This window comes from Gorilla gorilla, chromosome 15, assembly GCF_029281585.2.
Source record: "Gorilla gorilla gorilla isolate KB3781 chromosome 15, NHGRI_mGorGor1-v2.1_pri, whole genome shotgun sequence".
NCBI classification, from domain to species: Eukaryota; Metazoa; Chordata; class Mammalia; order Primates; family Hominidae; genus Gorilla; species Gorilla gorilla.
In genome coordinates, this window is record NC_073239.2 from 33,482,690 (window position 1) to 33,504,106 (window position 21,417).

Genomic DNA, 21,417 nt, shown 5'->3' on the forward strand with positions numbered 1-21,417 from the left:
TTCTGCAGAGCCATATTTCTAGGAAGTCTCAAAGCTTTATCTCTGATATTAGTCATCTCAATGGATTGGGGTATTTTACATCTTTAATCAAAAACTAATTTCTAAAGTAAATACTTAGATATGTTTCAGGGGCTCCACCTCTAGAGTTCACTCGGTCCCTGCCTTCCCATAGCTTCTCACACACATACACTTAGCTGAGGGCAGTGATCATCCTGGCCATATGCTTTCCCAGGTCCTGACACTTTTCCTGCTGTCCTGTTACGGGATGGGGGAGGAAGAGATCACTCACCCACCTCAGTAGCCTCTTACAGGGCAGGCAGCTGGGACCCAAGAGGCGGTCTCCTTGGCAAGTGAGCCCTCTTTGGCAGTGCTGGTCAACCCTGGGACAGACCTCCACCACCCAGGCCATTTGCAATATGGGGCCAAGACATTTGTTTGGGGGTGTACTCCTTGTGTTTGATCAGGCCTGCTCACAGATCTGGAGGCAGAGGAATGCAGGCTCCAAAACCAGGCTGCCTGCGCCTGCATCTCCAGTCCACCATTTCTAACTGCAGTGGTGAGTGCTGGGCAAAATCACTCGCCCACCCTACTGTGAGATGGGGAGTGTAATCCTAGCTGCCTCAAGAGGTTGTGGTCACAAGGACTGCAAGAGAGAAGGAAGGGGACACCCTCAGCACAGTATTAGACACCCAGCACCCCAGTCATATCAGTCTCTGGGGGTGGGCAAGATGCTGGGGCCACTTTATCCTTGCATCCTAGCTGGATCCAGAGTTGAGATGGGGAGCGGAGAAGAGCGAGGGCGTGGGAATGCAGGAAGAGTGCTGTTTCTGCCATCAGATCAGCTAATGGGAGGGTGGGAAGCAAGGCCACAGAAGTGCTGGCCACTGCTGTTTTGGTGTTTCTTTGCACACAGACAGCTTCCTTTTTCCTGCTGATGCTGCTAAAGTGTCTCAGACAAGAGGCCACCCTTACCCTTCTACTAGAAATCAAGAACCCCCGAGGCTGTTCAGTTTGCACCCTAGGAGAGGAGCCAGGCCACAGGTTGAAGAAGTTGCCGGGAAGCCAGACCCCATGGCTTTCTTTGCATTCCCCAAATCTACCAAGGGTTTGACCTCTTGCACAAAGACCCTCCAAAGTAGTGTAGCCTTTTTGGCGTCCCCTCAGACCAGAAAGGTCCAAACTCTCCTAGGAGATAAGAACGCCACCTGCCTGTAGCCCTGCTCCAGAATGACATGTTGCACAGTCCTCTCCACAGCCTTCCCCTCACCTAGACACTGCTAGCACCAAGCCAAGGAGAAATTTAGAAACTGGCTGATGACAAAAATGACAAGACCCCCCTCCTCTATTCCTGTAGTCAAAGATTCAATAAAGCTTATCTAAGTTTGTCCTCTGCCTTCTCAGCAGAACTGCAAGGAAATTATCTCCAACTTAACAGTAGCCAATCTTGTCCTCTAAAGACAGGAATTTTCAATGTCCTTGAAATATGGGTTCAAATATTTGTCTACCTTCATAAGCAGAAAAATCTTAACTCCTTCTTATTCCCAAGCGTATTCTTCCTTATTTCCTTTAGGGGAAATGGAAACCAGCTCCACACCTGTCCCGCTGCAGTGTCCCTTTCCTCCTAGCTGTGAAGGCCATGTAGAGCTGCCATCCCTCTGCCCGGCAGGGTGCACACGTACATGCATTAGCTATAACAAACTTCCTCTCTCCCTTTCCTTATGCCTGACACTCCCAGCTGCTTTGAGTCTGTGTACAGAGGTTCTGTTTTCCGGTTTGTTGAATACTTTTTTTTTTTTAATCCACTTCTATAGGCCCCTCAAATCCTCTTTTTTTTTTTTTGAATTTTATGGCAGGCCATACCAGATAAGCATCCAATCCTCTCATACGGTATTCAGTAAAACAAGAACCAAGCTGTCAGGAAGGCTTGGTAGACGCTTCTTTTTTTTTTTTTTTTGAGACGGAGTCTCACTCTGTCACCCAAGCTGGAGTGTAGTGGCGCCATCTTGGCTCACTGCAACCTCCGCCTCCCGGGTTCAAGCGATTCTCCTGCCTCAGCTTCCCAGGTTGCTGGGATTACAGGCATGAGCCACCATGCCCAGCTAATTTTGTATTTTTAGTAGAGATGGGGTTTCCCCAAGTTGGTCAGACTGGTCTCGAACTCCTGACCTCAAGTGATCCACCCACCTCAGCCTCCCAAAGTGAGGCCACCGCACCTGACTGGTAGATGCTATCTTTCATTAAATGCTGGCACTTTTTATTCCAGCACCCCTCCCACCCACCCACCTACCCCCACCATCATCCAGCCCTCCTCATCCTCTTAGCAGGTGCCAGGCAAGCCAGCTACATAAAATAAGCCCAGCCTGTGTCTCTTTTGAGAGACGCAGTAGAGAGTTCGGGTGTGGCATAAACATATGCACATGGGGAACTCTGCTTCCTGCTGTCCTGTGGCGACATGCTGATGACTGTGAAGTGAGAGGTTTTGAGGAAAGGCCACCCTCTGTGGAGAGGTCATTGGTGTATAATGGAGGGCACTGGAGGACAGGGCACAGGGCCCAGCAGGGAGAGCCTGTGTGGTAAAGCCCGTGGCGAGGGTTTGCTGGGGGAGGGAGGAGATGAGGCCAAGTCTGGTTCCATGGTGGGGCTGTTTTGGAGGAGAACTGATGAGAAATGAAGTTGGGAGGAGCCAGGTGGTGGAGGTGGAGAGGTGGAAAGAACCTGCTGAAACTGGCTTGCCTGCCGGATCCTGAGCGGGTGGGGGAGAGGAGAGGGAGAGGGAAGGAACTGCAGACTTGGATCACACTTATGCAACTGCAGCTGCCACTTCGAGTTATTCTATTATTTAGGTCAAAGCTGATTACTCACTGCTGAGTCAGCAGAATATCCCTAGCCACCCAGCAGTAAAAAAGAAAAGAAAAAAAAAAGAGAGAGAGAGAGAAAGTATTTTACATTTTAATTAAATAAAAAGCCTTTCTCTCTTCTCCAGAACAAGTATATTAGTGGGAGTGGAGGGAGTTAGGAGGGGACTGGGAAGTGTTAGAACTTGGTTTGGATACCTTTTGTGATTTGCTTGTGTGTTTTTCTCCTTTTGTATTATTTCATGAGTAAATGACTATATTCCCCATATAAAAGATCCAAGTAAGATATAGAGCCAGCAGCGATAGCCGCCCTTATCATCAGCCCCTGGCCAGTAGCTGCAGTCCTAGTGGATAGTTCTAAATAAAGTGCATCTATTACTGTACAACTCTGGCTGCATGGACCTATGTATTGACAGGTTATTCCTACAGCGTGCCCTTTTTTTTTTTTTTTTTGAGACGGAGTTTCCCTCCGTCACCCAGGCTGGAGTGCAGTGGCGCGATCTCGGCTCACTGCAAGCTCCGCCTCCCGGGTTCACGCCATTCTCCTGCCTCAGCCTCCCGAGTAGCTGGGACTACAGGCGCCTGCCACCATGCCCAGCTAATTTTTGTGTTTTTAGTACAGACAGGGTTTCACCTTGTTAGCCAGAATGGTCTCGATCTCCTGACCTCGTGATCCACCCGCCTTGGCCTCCCAAAGTGCTGGGATTACAGGCGTGAGCCACCCCCACCCGGCCTACAGCTTGCCCTTTTATCCTGTAGCCACATTTTTTGGCTGTTACCTGGGTCTCTAGTTGTAAACAAAGCGTCCACAATGATCCAGAGGAAGCACTGGGTCCAGGGGACACCCTTTCCCAGGCTTCTGTCTGTGCATCTGTGCAACTCTGCATTTTCCTTTGGGATCTGTTTGCCCCCCATTCTCTTGGAGACTGGATCACCTTTCATTCAGTCAGCTCCTGGCCTCCTTCCTCTCATTTGGGGTTGGAGTCACGTCCAGCACCTGAAGTGGAATCAATTCTTTTTATTCAAGTTCCCCACTTCTCCCTGAATGTCTTGACCTAAAGAAGCTCCTTCTCCTTCCTCACCCTCAGGAGAAAGAAATATCCTGTATGCATTTCTCAAGGAAAAAATGCTTCTAATCTTGTTTTCTATCTTTCTACTGAGATTCCTAAGAGGCTAGCTTTTTCCAGGGCTTCAGATATCTCTCCTTCCTTGAGCTATTTGGAAAGGAAAGGACTTCATGTGTTGCTTCAAACTCCTGAGTTGCTTTGCAATTCCTCTGCAGAAAGCCTCCAACTGCCTGGTGCAGAATGCTGTCACAGAGAAACTCGTGAGTTGTTTTGCAAGTCTCTTGCAAATTTAATCAATCCCTTGACCTCAGAGCGTTCAATAGTCTTTCCTATCATCTAAATCCCTTAATCTCAGTTTATTTTCCCTTGAGCCTTCACATTCTCTACCCCCAAACTTCTCCTCCCCAGACACTAAACATTTTCCTTCAGATACCTGGGCAGCACTGCCTTCTTGCCCTTCCCTAGTCCCCAGAGAGTTCTTCGGGTATCCAGTCAGCCTTGTTTATATGAATTCAGACAAATAGGACTGGCCTACATTTGATTCCCATACATCCAAGACTCCATTTTTCTCTGTACGCCTTCTAACTAGCCAGCATATAAAATCTAAATGTATTGAAAATCTCTTGATTTTTACTCAATGGCCAGTTTGACTAACATCTCATTTTTCATTTTTATGATGCATTAAGACGAAAATTATTCTGTAAGCAGATTTTTTTTGGAAAAGAGAAAGAAACTAAAAAAATCCATCAGCTAATTACCATACCGAACTCCTACACTAAGAGGAGATAAGGTATGATTTATAGAGTCTTAGAAAAGATTAGTCTAGTGAAGAGAATCATATGCAAAAACACATAATTACAATACAATGTGATGGGGAAAAAATGTGGGCAACACAGAGAAAGGGGCTTCAAAGTTGGGAAGAGAGTGCTTGGAAAGGCTCCCAGCTTGAGCTAAATGTTGAAAGGTAAGTAGATTTTATCCAAGGAACAGGGAATCACTGAAAGATTTTGAGCAGAGGAGTAACATGATTAGGTTCACATTTGGGAAAGAAAAGACTGAAACTTGAAGCAGAGAGACAAGCAGGCTAGGCATTTGTCCAGGCCAGAGAGATGGTAGCCTGAACTAAGAATGAAGTAACAAGGATGGAGAGGTGACAAAAACAAGAAAGATTTAGGAGTAGAATCAGCTGGACATATTGATTAATTGACTACTAAGGGAAGGAATCAAGTTTGTCCCCAAATCAAAATGAAATATGTTTCAACTTAAATGTTCCCAGCATTGATGACAAGCAGTTAGAATGTGTTCTATGTCGGCCGGGCGTGGTGGCTTACGCCTGTAATCCCAGCACTTTGGGAGGCTGAGGCGGGTGGATCACGAGGTCAGGAGTTCGAGACCAGCCTGGCCAATATGGTGAAACCCCGTCTCTACTAAAAATACAAAAATTAGCTGGGCATGGTGGTGGGGGCCTGTAGTCCCAGCTGCTCAGGAGGCTGAGGTAGGAGAATCACTTGAACCCAGGAGGCGGAGGTTGCAGTGAGCCGAGATTGCGCCACTGCACTCCAGCCTGGGCGACAGAGCTAGACTCCATGTCTGCCTTCCATGTCCTCCCTAGAGCCCCGAGGGGTGCTGAGCAGGTCTCTGGTTAGAATCCTCCCCAGGGTGGTGCTCCCAGGATCCTGCTCAAAATTTTGCCTGCTCTAGAGCAGTATAACTTAGAAAGGGATTGGGACTCTTGGGAAATGTTATATAAATGCAACACTTTATTCACTCAACAAACATTTATCAAGTGCCCATGATGGGCTAGTTACTGTTCTTGGCACGGGGGAGACAACAATAAACCAAAAGACTCTCATTCTCATGTGAAGCAGCAGCAGCAGCAGATTTAGCCTTCTTTCTTAACACGTATTATACTACACCCACCTGTGTGTCCTCTATTGATGCCGCAGGTAATACACAATCAGTCATACGTTATTAAATATTTGAGTGTCTGTTCTGCTCCAGGCACTGTGGCAGGCATGGGGATACTTAGTTATTGTACCAAGGAACTCACAGTCCAGTGGATGTTCCTGACAAGTATACAGGGAATTTCAGTTCAAACTGGAGTTCCAGTTCCCCAAGAGGACAGCATCCAGGCAGCTCCTGCAAGAAAAGTGAGGATGTGACTGGGGTTGAAGAAGCTCTTGGAGAAAGTGACATGTAAATTGAGACTGAAAGACCAGTTGGACATAGTCAGGCAATATTCAGCATGGAGGGAGGGTGGAGTAGAATGGGGTAGGGAGAATGTTCTAGCAGAAGGAATTAACATGTGTCAAGGTCTGAGGACAGGAAAAATCACAGCTGTTTGTGGGAACTAAAGGTTGTTCAGTATAGCCACACCATAGACTAGGAGGCAAGAAATATATAATAGAAGCAAGAACCCCATCATGAAAGGCCTCATGGGCCATAAAGAGATTGGGCTTTCCCTTTGGAGGAATGAGGTTTGAAGGGTTTCAGACAGAAGACCGACATGATCATATTTGTATTTTAGGAGAGCCATGCTGCAAAGCTAAAGGATGGATTGGTGAGGGGAATAAGATCAGAGGCAAGAAAAGATGATTACAATTCAGTTGTAAGGATTCAGATTGCAGATGACTATCATGTGCATCTTGGGGCAGTGGGAGTAGAGAAAAGTAGATGCATTTGGCATTTAGGAGGTAGAATTGGTAGGCCTTGGTGATTAAGGTTGAAGGAGTCAAGGACTGCATGGTCTTGTTGGGGATACAGGTGAAGTAAATCAAGGTCAACACTGGTTCGTATTGTCTGTACGTATTGTCGTATCATCTGAATTGGTGTGGTTCAGACTGGTCAAGTTGACCCCTCTGTCCTTGTCACCCTTTCTACTCACTCTTCAACACTTAAGACTTGCTGGGACTTGAGGAAGCATCCCCTGTGCTTTTGGACTCTATGTCTACAATGGCAGAGTAAGTAAGTTACCTGAGAAGTCAGTCTTCTTCGTTTCATTGTGCTTCAACTGCTGGCCCAGATTACCTCCTCTTTCCTGATTCCCATAGTGTCTCTTCTGCTCTTCAGCTTCTACTCTCAGACGGAAGTTCTGCTGTTCAGAGAGTGTGCGTGCCCACACCCTGGAAATTGAGGAAGGAGGGGCTTGTTCTGGGAATATGTCTACTTCTGATTGGGAGAATAGTGAATGAGATTGAGGTTTCCTGAAACAGGAAACTGTTTTGGAGTTCAGCTTCCACCAGGTGTGGTAGAGATTTGCCTACTTTCTTGTACCAGCCTAGAAACTTAAATTCTCTGGCCTTTTGTTGCTGACTGTCAAGGATCACTTTGTTTTTCTCAGAGGAGCCAGGGCCCATGGTTTAAATAAAGTCACTCATTAATTGTGTCTGGTAAACTTTTAAGGGTTAATGTGACACGCCAAATTTATATCACATACCTAAGAACATAAAATCAGAAGGCTTATGGGAGTGAGGCCCAGTGGTACTTGGAGCTTTGGGGGAAAGAAAAAAGGGCATCTCTGTTATAAGAGTTCAGCAAGTTGTGCTCACTTTAGCAGCACATATACTAAAATTGGAGCAGTACAGAGAAGATTAGCATGGCCCCATGTACAGATGACATGCAAATTCACAAAGCGTTCCATATTAAAAAGAGAAAAATATCCGGGCACAGTGGCTCGTTCCTGTAATCCCAGCACTTTGGGAGGCCGAGGAGGGTGGATCACCTGAGGTCGGGAGTTCAAGACCAGCCTGGCCAATGTGGAGAAACCCTGTCTCTACTAAAAATACAAAATTAGCTGGGTGTGGTGGCATATGCCTGTAATCCCAGCTACTCGGGAGGCTGAGGCAGGAGAATCGCTTGAACCCGGGAGGCAGAGGTTGCGGTGAGCTGAGATTGCGCCATTGCACTCCAGCCTGGGCAACAAGAGCGAAACTCCATCTCAAAAAAAAAAAAAAGAAAAGAAAAAAGAGTTTAGCAAGTTTAAGTACAAGCTACCCTTGGAATTGGGTTATAACTGAGCCGTTTTGGGGGAATTTTGCAGCCTGGGTCCAGGTTTATAGAATTTAGTGAACACCAACAGAGCCTACAAGCCTTCTGGTCCAAGAACCAACTAAACCTCACAGGATCCACACCCTGTATTCCAAGACTGAAATATGATGGAGGGTCAGGCTAGCCCTCCTGGGCTCAGTGCAGACTCAACAGAACCCATTCTCATCCACCTTGCTCCATGTCTGGGGGACATCAGCCCTGAGAATTGGGGTGTGAGATAGCAATTTTTCAGGCCCGGGCTCAAAAAGTAATGAGTAGGATTAAAATAGGGTTCCCCAGGGTGGCATGGCAGGCCACCCTGGATTTCTTGGTGTCTTCAGTTTTTCGCTCCTCCCCGATCCAGGCCAGCTGAGGAGCCATGTTTAGGTCATGCTGAAGAGAGAACTGCTCAGCTCTTGGAAAATGCTGAGCTGGGTATTCCTGCCTCTTGGCTGAGCTAAATACTGGGTGGTGATTCAGCAGAAACCCCAGCTCCAGCAGCTGGCGCAGGAGCTAACAGAATAAGAAGGAAGGGGAAGAGAGAGCCAGGAAGGGAGGAGGGGAGGGGATGGGGCAGTATGGGCAGGAGCTTAGCTGGAAGTGTTTGGTAAAAGCTGTGTGCCCCCAGGAGCACTCACAGCCCTCACAGCTTCTCTGCACCCTCCTCCTCTGCTGGTGTGTCCTTGGAAGAGAGAGGCCCTTCCGGAAGGCTCAGAGCACCTCCTCTCCTTTGGAGGGGGTTCCGAGATTTCTAAAACGTTGTAAGTGCTTCGAGATGAAAAGGGCTGGAGAAGGGGAAATGTTACTATCGTGCGATAGGCAAGATCTGTTTCAAAACCACACTCCCCACTGTGCACTTTATAGAAGCTGGGATCAAAGCGCAGTTTATGAGGAAGGGCTGCTTTGATTTTTTTTTTGGCTGTTGTGTGGCTTTTTGTGGGTTTTTTTTTTTTAACGTTTTTGTCTTTCACCAGTCAAGTTATATGTATAACTTCATCAGACAAGTTATGTTACCTGTACAATAATCCAGGTGCGGAAGGACTTTATAATGTGGCTCCTCTCCCGCTATAAAAAATGTCTTGAGGTGGGGGTGGGCGGGGAATAGAGAAGGATTCTAGGAGGGTTTTGTGAAGCTGGATCCCTGTCTGCCCACTCCCCCACACCTCCAGGCCTCTCTGGGTCTTTGACGAGGAAAGACTGTTCCGTGTGGCCTGCGTGGGCAGAACTGGAACCTTATCAGAGCCTTGGGTTGTGTGCGTTAGAGGTCAAACAGGCCTCCGTGTTTTCTTTGCCTATCAGCGCCTTTTGGCAGCCGGCACTGCTTACCTCCTAGATCTGGAAACGCCTGCGGTTGGACAGGCCAAGCCGAAGCGGCTTTTCCACAATTAGAAACACGTGCTCAGTTCCTTCCACAAGCGGGGGAGGCGGCCAAGGAGCTCGGTGCAGCCAATCACAGAGCCGAGCGTAGCCACACCCACGCCCCCGCAGGCCAGCCAGGCTTCCCTGCCCTGCGGCTCCAACCTCCAGCCTGGGCACCCAGACCCAGAGGGCTGCTGGGAGGGACATGCCTCACCCCTTTTGCTCCAGCTGGAGGGGAGGGAGTCTGTGGGAGCTGGCCAGAGCGTGGCAGAAGGCAGAGAAGTGCACGCCCCAGCAAAAGGTGAGGCTGAGAAGCCAACCCTTCTGGCAGGCCATGACCCAGGTGAAATTTATGGCGTTTCAGAGGGCTGGGGAGCTCCATCCAGAAAGGTGCCTGTTTTGCAGGTTTGGAGAGGAACAGGGCGTTCTGATTTCTACAAAGTGGCGTCACTGCTTCCTTTTTCAGCAGCCGTCTGCTTAGTACATTCCATCTTGCTGTTTTCAGTCCAGGCCTCTCTCTGTTCTGCTCCTCTCAAGCCCTTTTTCTCTCCCACTCCTCTGCATTGTCCTCCCCTTGCTCTCTCCCGCCCTGTGGTTTCTTGTGCTCTTTCCCTCTCTTCTTCACCATCTGTCTTTATGGACTTTGGCAAGTCTGGACATTTTTCCCCCTTTCTACTGCCTGTTTTCACTTATCTGAACAGACAAGGAGGAGTGGCCTGGTTCTGGAAATGTTAAAGGAAAACCAAGCCTTTCCAAGCCAGTCCAGTCCACTCCTGAGAAAGGTGCAAGCCAGCGAGACCGAGAAATCCAAATGGAGTTCCGGGAGTTTGGAGGGAACATATGACTGTGACATTGATTAAGGGGGCTGGTGGGAGGGGACCCAAGGTGGAGATCCCTGTGGGAAATGACTTTCTAAAGCCCTGGGAGCAATGGATGCACCTTTCTTGGTTTCTGAGGCATAACTGTCAAAGTCTTCCCCTTTTGCCATATTGGCATCTTCCTTCCTGCTGCCCAGATAGCAGTCCAGGCTGGGGCTAACCAGTGTCTTGGTGACAGACCCAGAGTCCCAAGTGTCACTGGCAGTAGTGACCATGGGTACCACTGACCCAAGCAGGAGGAGAGATGATGTGGGAGCGGCCAAGGGAAAGCAGAGTGATGTGTGTATAATGAAGGAAGGGGGGCAGAGGCAGAACAAGCAACTGGGAATTGGGCTGTCCCAGTCTGGTCTTTGCTGCGAATTAGCTGGGGTCTAAATTCACTCACATATAAAATGAGGTTCTGGGGCCGCCGTGGTGGCTCACAACTGTAATCCTAGCACTTTGGGAAGCCGAGTCAGGCAGATCGCTTGAGCCCAGGACTGGGAAGCTGCAATGAGCTATGATCATGCCACTGCACTTCAGCCTGGGCGACAGAATGAGACTCCCATCTGTAAAAGAAAAATAAAATGAGGTTCTGGGTCTCTAAGGTCATTCCTGCCTTCTGATCACCCAAGAGGCTGGACACAAGCCTTGGGTGGTAGGGCGCAGGCTTCAAATATTTACCTCTAGGGCCAAGAGTTGACTACAAGGAGAGTCCCAACTGGTTCATTCTTCTTAGCACTGTCCTTATAACAACCAATCCAGCCCCATATCCAGGTGGCCCTATCCCAACCTTTACCCTGTCAGACCAGAATAGTGTGGCTCATCGAGTGGCAGCTGGCTTAGTAGAAGAAATGAGATTGGTTCAGGGATCCATGTGGGAATGTTCATTGGCTCCCTGAGGAAGGCACAAAATGACCCCCTGCTGGCCCAGCTCAATGAGAAGCCAGAGTCCTGTATCCAAAGCAAGGGAGCACCTGAAAACAGTCATCACCGGGTGTGGGGGCTCACGCCTGTAATCGCAGCACTTTGGGAGGCCAAGGCAGGTGGCTCACTGGAGCCCAGGAGTTCTAGAGACCAGCCTGGGCAACCTGGCGTAACCCATCTCTACAAAAAATACAAAAATTAGCTGGGCCTGGTGGCACACACCTCAGCTACTCAGGAGGCTGAGGTGGGAGGATCACCTGAGTCTGGGGAGGTTGAGACTGCAGTGAGCCATCATCATGCCACTGCACTCCAGCCTGGATGACAGAGTAAGACCCTGTCTCAAAAAAAAGAAAACATTAGTGGCTCATGCCTGTAATCCCAGCACTTTGAGAGGCCAAAGTGGGCAGATTGCTAGAGCTCAGGAGTTCAAGACCAGCCTGGGCAACATGGTGAAACCCCATCTCTACCAAAAATACAAAAAATTAGCTGGGCGTGGTGGCACATGCCTGTGGTCCCAGCTACTCAGGAGGCTGAGGTGGGAGGACTGCTTGAGCCCAGGAGGCAGAGATTGTAGTTTGTCAACATCAGGCCACTGCATTCCAGCCTGGGTGACAGAATGAGACCGCATCTCAAAAAAAAGAAAACAGTTATCAAGTAGTCTCTCTCTGGGAATAACGTGTACTCTTAGTGAGCTTTTTTTTTTTTCTTTGCTTTTGTTTTGTTTTGTTTGAGGTGGAATCTCTGTCACCCAGGCTGGAGTGCAGTGGCATGATCTTGGCTCACTGCAACCTCTGCCTCCCAGGTTCAAGTGATTCTCAGCCTCCCGAGTAGCTGGCATTACAGGCATGCTAATTTTTGTGTTTTTAATAGAGACAGGGTTTTGCTATATTGGCCAAGCTGGTCTTAAACTCCTGAACTCAAGTGATCTGTCCGCCTCAGCTTCCCAAAGTGCTGGGATTACAGGTGTGAGCCACCGTGCCCAGCAAGCTTTTTGCTTTTTTTTTTTTTAAGAGACGGGGTTACCCAGGCCAGCATGCAATGGCACAATCACAGCTTACTGCAGCCTTGAATTCCTGGGCTCAAGTGATCCTCCCACCCCAGCCTCCTTTGTAGCTGGGACTACAGGCATGTGCCACCACATCTGGCTAATTTTCTGTTATTTTTTAAGAGACAGGATCTTGCTGTGTTGCCCAGGCTGGCCTCGAACTTCTGGCCTCAATTGATCCTCCCACCTCAGCCTCTACTGTCACTGGGATTACAGGTGTGAGTGACTGTGCCTGGCTGTCCTTTGTGAGCTTTCCTAGAGGAAGGAGAGACAGCCACAATATGTACCCTCTCCCCACAACTCTGTCTGGCATCCGGGGCACTTGCTGGCCTTGCTTCATGGGCCATCCTATGACATATTAAACCTGATATTTACTCCCTAGACCAGCACGGTGGCTTCTATGTGCACCCTCCTTGAATTTTCTGTGTAGATGTATCTATCTGTCGTTTCCATTCAGGAAGCTTTAGCACCTACTGTGTGCCAGACAGGACCTCAAGGCCACACCGGCCACCAGGGGATTGTTTATGGCTGCGTATGCACCGCTGGCTGTGGACAGTCTCCGCGGGGCCTGAGGAGTGGGGCAGCACGGGCAGCAACCGCGCAGCTCTTCAGCTTTCTGCAGGGTGTTCTTCCCTAGCAGACAGAGGCACGTGACTTATAAGACCTGGTGGTATTTTCTTCACTAGTGGAAACTGAGGCACGGGAATATGTTTGACCATCTGGGCTTCTGGTCCAGTGCGTTAGCCTGTGCTCCCCAGCCCCACAGCCTGTACCTGTGACCCACTCCCAACTTCCAGAAAGCTAGGTTGAAGGACCCCAGAGAAGGTCATTTGTGAAGGAGCATCCTCCAGAGAAAAAGATGAAACAGATTAGAAATTGAGAAGGGTCAGGGGCACGATGTACAATGTGGTCTGATGCATGATATGGTCTCTAAAATCCTTCAAACCATTCCCATTCCCCACCACTCTGCTTTCCCTGTGAGTGTCAGCATGATCCTGAGCAAATTACATGCTCTTTTTGACTTTCTTAGTCTACAGTTTCTTAAGATGAACAATAAAAATAATCATTTAACATTTTATGCAACAATACACAGGATACAGAGTATCGTCACATGATTCAAATGGACCATAGGTTTTACATGGAGAAAAGGGAGGCTCAGAGAGGTTAACTGAGAGTACGTGACTAAGCTGGGAAGGGCACCATGGCCACTGAGTTCCTCAAGTTCAAAAGTTCTGTGATTCTCAGATTCAGACCTGCCAGGTCCCTCTGAGAGAGCCGACTCTGCCTCCTTCCCTTCATGCTGCTGGTGATCCTCCTCCCCATTCTTACCACTTCACACCTTACACAAGCTCCTCTGAGCTCTGCTCACTTGTTCCACGCCCGAAAAAGACTCCAGAAACCCACATCATCCTTCACTTACCAGGTGCTACTAGGTAGAGTTGAGGGGAAGAGTGATAAGATCACAGCCTCAGCTCTGGACGATTGCAGGGACTTAAAACCAGCTCCACGACTCCCCAACCCATCCTTAAAACCTTCTAAATGAAGATTTATTTGTTTATGCTAATGATTCATTGGTGTTCTATTTCAAAAGGCACTAAAGAAATTAATTTTAAATTGTCTCTTTTACCTATAATCTATAATACTGTCATGCATTGCTTAATGATGGGGATACATTCTGAGAAATGTATCCTTAGATGATTTAGTCATTATGCAAACATCATAGAGTGTACTGACATGAAACTAGATGGCATAGTCTACTACACACCTAGGCTACATGGTGTAACCTGTTGCTGCTAGTCTACAAACCTGTACAGCATGTTACTGTACTGAGCACTGTAGGCAGTTGTATTTGTGCATTAAACATATCTAAACAGAGAAAAGATACAGTAAAAACATGGTCTTATAATCTTATGGGACCACCAAGGTATAAATAGTCTGTTGTTGCCCAAAATGTCATTATGTAGCACATGACTGTATATTGATTTAGGGTTAAAAATGGGTTGACTGAGCCCGGAAGGATACAGGACAAGCTCTTCCAAGGTGTTTTTGGTGTTGTCTACCACGGGACAGTACACGGGGCCACTCTGTCCCCTCTGATGTGAAGAGTGTACTCAGACTCGGGACTCTTGGGATAATAATCTCGTGGCTTTCTATCTTGACTTCTTTTATGGCTTTTGATTGTGGCTTCTGGCCAGTGAAATAAGGAGACCAACAAAATCATGGGGGCAGAAAATAAAGGATTCATGTCTGTGAACATCCTGGCACTCCACTCGCCTTGCAAGAAGTTTGTGATTCTTGGGCCAGTGTTTGCGTATCTGGGTTGTGTGGGTGGGCCTGAAGTTGTAAGGAATACAGGGGAGACTGGGGGAGAACCTGGATTAGATGAAGGAGGGATATTGTATCTTTTGCCCTGGATTTCTCTAAAAGGAAAGAGGAAAAACACTGCTAGAGTTACAAGGCAAGGCTGTTTGCTACTGTATTGAATTACCAAATGGAGGAAGAGGAAATAGGAACACTGTAGCTGTGGGATCCCAACTAGGGTTGGGAAGCTGGAAGAAGTGCGAAGCGGCTATGTGGTGTGGAACTTTGCTAACCAGGTGAACACACTAGTGACCTCACCTTCACTACCCTCTTCTAGAGAGTGCCATCCCTTCCCTCCATCTGGTGTCCCGCAAGGCCTGTGGACAGACACTCTTTTGGGCTCCTGGTGTGTGTTGCCTGGCTGCTGTTTAAAAGCTTTTCTCTTTAAGGGTATGTCCCTGCTGTTTGGTCTTTCTGCATAATGTCTGTCTGGTATCCATTTCCTATTGCTACTGTTACAAGTAACCACAAACTTAGTGGTTTAAAACTATGCAAATGTACTATCTTAGTCCTGAAAGTCAGAAGTCCTAAACTCTAGCGTCAGCAGGCCTGAATTTCTTCAGGAGGCTCTGGGGAGAATTCCTTGCCTTTTCTAGCTTCTAGGGACCTCCTGCATTCTTTGGCTCATGGCCCCATCTTTCATCTTCAAAGCCAGCCGTGTAGCATCTTCAAGTCTCTCTTTCTCTCTGTCTGATGTTTCCATGATCACATGTCTTTTTGTAACTCTGACCTTCTTGCCTCCCTCTTGAAAGGACTCCTGTGACAACACTGGTCCCTCTGGATAATCCAGGATAATCTCCCCATCTCAAGATCCTTAACTTGGCTGGGCGCGGTGGCTCAGGCCTGTAATCCCAGCACTTTGGGAGGCCGAGGTGGGTGGATCACCTGAGCTCAGGAGTTCGAGACCAGCCTGGCCAACATGGTGAAACTCGTCTCTACTAAAAATACAAAAATTAGCCAGGTGTGGTGGCGGACACCTGTAATCCCAGCTACTTGGGAGGCTGAGGCAGGAGAATCATTTTAACATGGGAGGCAGAGGTTGCAGTGAGCTGAGACTGCGCCATTGCACTCCAGCCTGGGCAACAAGAGCGAAACTCTGTCTCCAAAAAAAAAATCCTTAACTTAATCACATTTGCAAAGTTCCTTTTGTCATTTAAAATAACATAGTCACAAATCTCAGGGATTAGAACGTTGATATCTTGGATGGCCATAATTCTGCCTTCAGCTGCCCCCATCCCAAAGAGATCTGCTGTCATTGCCAAGGGGAGGAAGTGAAGGAGAGACTTCTGTAATTCCTGGAGATCAAAGTCTGGGATCAGAGCTGGGATGGGGCTGAGGGCACCTTCTCTGCAGGGAGCCCAGCCCTCCACAGTGAGCAAGCCAGTTCCAGGTCTGCAGCAAGGACTCTGAATCCCTGTGCCAGTCCTGCAGAAAGCATTGAGCCCATCTCTCCTGCTTGGCAGCTGGGAGGCCCTGGACTCTGGGCAGTGTTCCAGGTTGCTAGAATCTGAGTTTTCCTCCTCCTGCCTGACTCATTATTTGTATCTCTTCTGTCACCTTGATGTTGAGTTCTTCAAACTGGGTGGATTAAGTAACCAGCCCCTGACTTCAGCATCTTCTTGAACTCTTGTCTTCTTAATAGTCTTTCATCTTATTTTTTACCCAGGAAGCAAGAAAGAAAGAGGGGAGGAAATGCCCAAAAAATACATACAAGCCTGGAATTCCATGAGGGCCTCTAAAGAAGCAGTAACCACTCCCGCAACTAGGTTGCAATGGACAAGAACCAGTCTTATGACTTTTTATTTTGTCCAGTTGGACCAGGATTATAAATTTCTCCATGTTGCCAGGGTCTCCTCCTCCTATAGAAGGCATCTCTGATTCCCCTGGGCTGAATTAGGGGTTCCTCATAGATGCCCACTAGCTTCCGTGAATAGCTTTGCCATCACCTCGTTGTTTTGTGGGCATCTCTTACTTCACCCATCGTCCCTGTTATACTGCCAACTTCCTAAAGGCAGGGACTTGTGTCTTATCAATAACCTCCCCACCAGCTAGAATGCCTAGTACATGTAGGCCCTGCATGAATGACGGATGAGTAGATGGGTGGATGGATAGACGGATGGATGGATAGATGATGGATGGTTGGATGGATGGATGATAGATGGATAGATGGGTGGGTGGATGGATGCATGGATGATGGATGGCTAGATGGGTGGATGGGTGAATGGATCTATGATGGATGGATGGATGGATGGATAAAAAGCCCCTCACATTTCAAAGCTGCTATGGCCAATGATCCTCATCTACATGTGGCTTCCCTGAGGTCACTGTGTCTCAGGAATGCGGAATTCAGGGTCTAGCCGAGAAGAGAGGGTTCTAGAATATCATCGTCAGCAACAGACAAGTGCCAAGCAGTAGCTAGCCAGCAGCAGGGCTCCTGACCGGGGCAGGAGCTTGGCGAGCACCCACTGACCTTTCCTCTCTGGGTGGAGGCTCAGGTTTCAGCCTGCTGTGAGGGAAGCTGTCTTGTGGTACCAGGAGACTGATACCCTCTTTCCCCTCAGCCACATGGTATGATCACCCAACTGCAGGGTGAAGGGCCAGATCTGGGGCCTGCAGCCATTGTTCCAAAGAGATTAGGTGTCACAGGCAGCCTGCCTATCCCCACCTCATTCTCAGAATTTCTTTTTGTTTCTGAAAGATTACTGTGAAGGTGAAAGGTTAAATATTAGTCAAGGGCTGAGTTCTTGGGAAGTGATGGAGATAAGATTAGGCAAGACAGAAGATAGCCACAGATAGGTTATTTTACAAAGCATCCCTATCTCTGTTACCCCAGGAAGACCACAGAGCTGATAGTTTGAAGGTGTCTTTCTGTGACTTAGTAAGGTCCATCTTGTAAAGAGATGATTTCATGTTTTCTTTCCCAGCACACAGGGAGGTGGTCTGCTTGGGGGAGGAGGGATTTCTTTGAGTTGTCCTGCTCTGCCCTTATGTTCCTCAAGCACTTTCTGTCATTTCCTCGCCCTCCCCTCTCCTCCCCTTGGAGAAGGATTTTCTTCCCTGAGATCAAGATCCAGTTCCTTGTTGTGTAATCCTTACCTATCCCTGAGGCTTATGGGGTTTGTTTCCTAATCTTCCTTCCTTCCTTTTATCAATCTCCTTTATCCTTGAGTTACTGCTGTGTCTGCCTGAATTCCTGGGTGAAGGGGCCCAGCCTTGTACCTTGCATGCCTTGGGGCCTAGGGAAGAAGCTGAGATCACAGACCCAGTTGTTTAGAGTGACTTAGGTTGGCTTGTCACCAGGCACATGATCCTGAAATCCTTATTGAATTGAGTAAGACAAACCAAATGTGTATTTATCGGGATGTCAGTCCATCTGGAACATTTGAGTATTTACAAAGTGTTCTCCCTGCTCGGGCACTTAAAATCCTTCCTCTGACAACATGTTTTGCTTCTCCTTGTATGACATCATCTTGGATAATAGCTCTTCCATGAGGAGTCAGGAGCTTCTGCTCTTGAAGTCAAGTTTCCTGTTGCCCTTTGGCAACATGAAGCCAACTAGGGATTGTGTCTCCTTTTGATGGGGTTCCCGGGGAGCAGAAGAGGTTGATGTGCATTGTGGAATGTGTAGACTGAGATGATATTGGAAGGCTAATGAATTGTGATATTTTAAAATTCATTTATTAAATACTTGCTGAGCATCTACTATTTGCAGGCGCCAATGATAAGTCCTGAGATTTAAAAACATGAAAACATTTACTTGCCCTTTAAAAACATGAAAACATTTACTTGCCCTTGGTGTCTTAAAAAAAAAAAAATTTTTTTTTTTTTTTTTTTTTGAGATGTGGTCTAGCTCTGTCACCCACGCTGGAGAACAGTGGCACAATCTCAGCTCACTGCAACCTCCGCCTCCCGGGTACAAGTGATTTTCCTGCCTCAGCCTCCCGAGTAGCTGGGATTACAGGCGCCCACCACCACACCCAGCTAATTTTTGTATTTTTGGTAGAGACGGGTTTCACTGTGTTAGCCAGGCTGGTCTCGAACTCCTGACCTCATGATCTGCCCACCTTGACCTCCCAAAGTGCTGGGATTACAAGCGTGAGCCACCATGCCCGGCCAGAAGCAGGTCATTTTAATACAAAGAAATACATCCCGGCCGGGCGGTGGCTCCTGCCTGTAATCCCAGCACTTTGGGAGGCTGAGGATCACGAGATCAGGAGATCGAGACCATTCTGGCTAACACGGTGAAACCCTGTCTTTACTAAAAATACAAAAAATTAGCTGGGTGTGGTGGCGGGCGCCTGTAGTCCCAGCTGAGGCAGGAGAATGGCGTGAACCCAGGAGGCAGAGCTTGCAGTGAGCCGAGATCGCGCCACTGCACTCCAGCCTGGGCGATAGAGTGAGACTCCGTCTCAGAAAAAAAAAAAAAAAAAAGAAAAAGAAAAAAGAAATACATCCCAACATTAGATATAAACAAAGTGGTCTGGGATTGTTCTAGAGAGAAGGAACAAACTTTGTTCCTCGTCTACAAAACACAGCTGATATATCTTCCCTTGCAGGCATGTTGTTAGGAATAAATAACATGCTGAATTATAGAGATTCACAGAACAGGTGACATTTAAGCTGGATCTTGAAAGAGGAGAAGGGGTTTGCCAGGTGGAGACAGTGCACAAAGGAAGGTTACAGACGGTTAATGTCAGGACCATCCTACCCTAACCAAATGTTCTCAGCATCAAGTAAGGTTGGGAAATACTTGGAAAGTAGAAGTACCATATAAGAATACGGTATTGATAAAACTTGATCAGCCATTCAAGTGAAGTCAGAGCAACCACACCACCCAGCTTATTTTTAAAATTTTTTGTAGAGAGTTACAACTCCCCATGCCACCAAAGAAGATTTGTAAATGGATGGTAAATAAGCACATGAAGAGTTGCTCAATATCATTAGCCATTAGGGAAATGCAAATCAAAACCATAAAGAAATACAACTACATGCCTATTAGCCAAAAAAAAAAAAAAAAATTTGTGTTTAAACTGACAATACCAAATGCTGGGAAAGATACAGAGCAACAGGAACTCTGACATGAGAGTAGGAATGCAAAATGAGACAGCCACTGTGGAAGACAGTTTGGCAGTTTCTTATAAAGTTAAACACATTTACTCTATGGCCCAGGATCTCATTCCTGGGGATTTACTCAAGAGCAATGAAAACCCCACTCAAAGATCTCTACAATCCACAAAAGGAAAAAAGACATCTACACAAGTATTTATCACAACTCTATTCATAATAGTCCAACACTGTGAGCAACCCAAATGTCTATGGAAAAACAAACAGATACCTTTATATCATAGAATGCTATTTGGCAATAGAAAGGAACAAATTGTAATATATGCAACAACATGAGTAGATCTCGAAAGCATTATGTGAAGTGAAAGAAGCCAAACACAGAAGACCACATATTATATGATTCCATTTATGTGACATTTTGAAAAAGACAAAGCTATAGGGACAGAAGTCAAAGTAATGGTTGTAGAGGTAGGGGGAGAAGATTTGCCTAACTGACTACAAAGGAGCATGATGCAAAAGGAAACTTTTTAGAGTGTTGGGAATGTTCTATATATGAAGTGTTGAAGTGATTAAGCCATTAAATGCATTTGTCAAATCTCATCAAACTGTACACTTTAAAAAGGTGACTTTTAGTAAGATGTAGATTATATCTCAATAAACCTAAGTAACATAAGATTCCCCTAAGCCTCTGTTACCCCAAAATCAGGCTCAGGAAGGTGGCTTCCTGAATCCCACCAGCTGCTCACAGCTTCTCTTGCACAAATAATAACTTGAAGACAAAGCCCATACTTGTGCCCTGATCAGATGTGATTTTACCCCCAAAGCCAGTGCCTACACTTCCATGCCTACTTCTGGCTTCCAGCCCTCAGCAGGGCATGCTGGGCCCAAGCTCTAATTTGGGACATATAATCCCCATTTGTAACCCATTACCCTAGCCAAAGTCTCTGGTCCCTGGGGTTGAGCTTGCTGGATGTCTGGCTCACCTACTACAATCTCATCATCAGGATGAGGGAGCACTTCTGCTTGTGTGCCTTGGGCATCATGCAGCCAGATACAGCTCCTGAAGGTCTGTTTGGGGGTCTTTCATTTCAGTGCTCCTCACATGGGTCAACTGTTCCAGTGTGCGGTGGGCCACCCGGGTTCAAGACATCTTCACAGCTGGGAAGCTCTTGGCCTTGGCCCTGATTATCATCATGGGGATTGTACAGATATGCAAAGGTGAGTATCACAGGAAAAACAGGTGCTGCCCAGCTTTCCTCCCCTTGCATGTACACACCCTCTCAGCCCAGCTTTGGAAGTATGCACACCCTGAGATTTCCCCAGTTCTAGCCTTGAGTGACTTCTCTTCTTCGTCCCTTTCTTGACAAAAGGGAAGGAGAAACCATTTTTCCCGAGGTGGCTGGGAGTAGGGAATGCTCCCTTTAGGCTGCAAAGGTCACCTCTCCCATGCTTACCTCAAGGCTGTAGCACAGCTAGGTAAAGACCCCACGTATCGGCCGAGTGTGGTGGCTCACACCTGTAATCCCAGCACTTAGGAAGGATGAGGCAGGAGGATCACTTGAGCCCAGGAGTTTGAGACTAGCCTGAACAGCACAGTGAGATCCCATCTCTACAAAAAAATTTAAAAATTAATGGGGCATGGTGGTGCATGGCTGTGGTCTCACTTACTCTGAAGGCTAAGGTGGGAGGATCACCTGAGCCCAGGAGTTTGAGGCTATAGTGAGCTATGATTGTGCCACTGCACTCCAGCCTGGGCGACTGAGCAAGACCTTGTCTCAAAAACAAATAAACAAACAAAAACCCCAGATCTCTAGATTCCTATTGTCTTTTTGCCCCAACCCCAGGGAAGCTCCCTG

At 47.4% G+C, this 21,417-nt stretch overlaps 1 protein-coding gene and 1 non-coding gene across 5 annotated transcripts in view; both read left to right on the forward strand.

Annotated features, from left to right (window-relative positions):
- SLC7A8 (solute carrier family 7 member 8) overlaps positions 1-21,417 on the forward strand; it is a 58,607-nt gene that overhangs the window by 20,057 nt on the left and 17,133 nt on the right. Inside the window, exons 1-2 of one of the 4 annotated variants that reach the window (XM_055362365.2) lie at positions 8,414-8,709; positions 20,654-20,779. In XM_055362365.2, the coding sequence (XP_055218340.2) occupies positions 8,517-8,709; positions 20,654-20,779 (319 nt within the window). In that variant the 5' untranslated portion in view covers positions 8,414-8,516. Of the gene's footprint in view, positions 1-8,413; positions 8,710-9,417; positions 9,609-20,653; positions 20,780-21,417 lie in introns of those variants that run through there. The other 3 variants (XM_004054953.5, XM_063697791.1, XM_004054952.5) reach the window with 3 other exon arrangements.
- Positions 7,463-7,568, forward strand: LOC115930623 (U6 spliceosomal RNA). Its single transcript, XR_004067248.1, has one exon. It is a non-coding gene; the product is annotated as a U6 spliceosomal RNA (small nuclear RNA).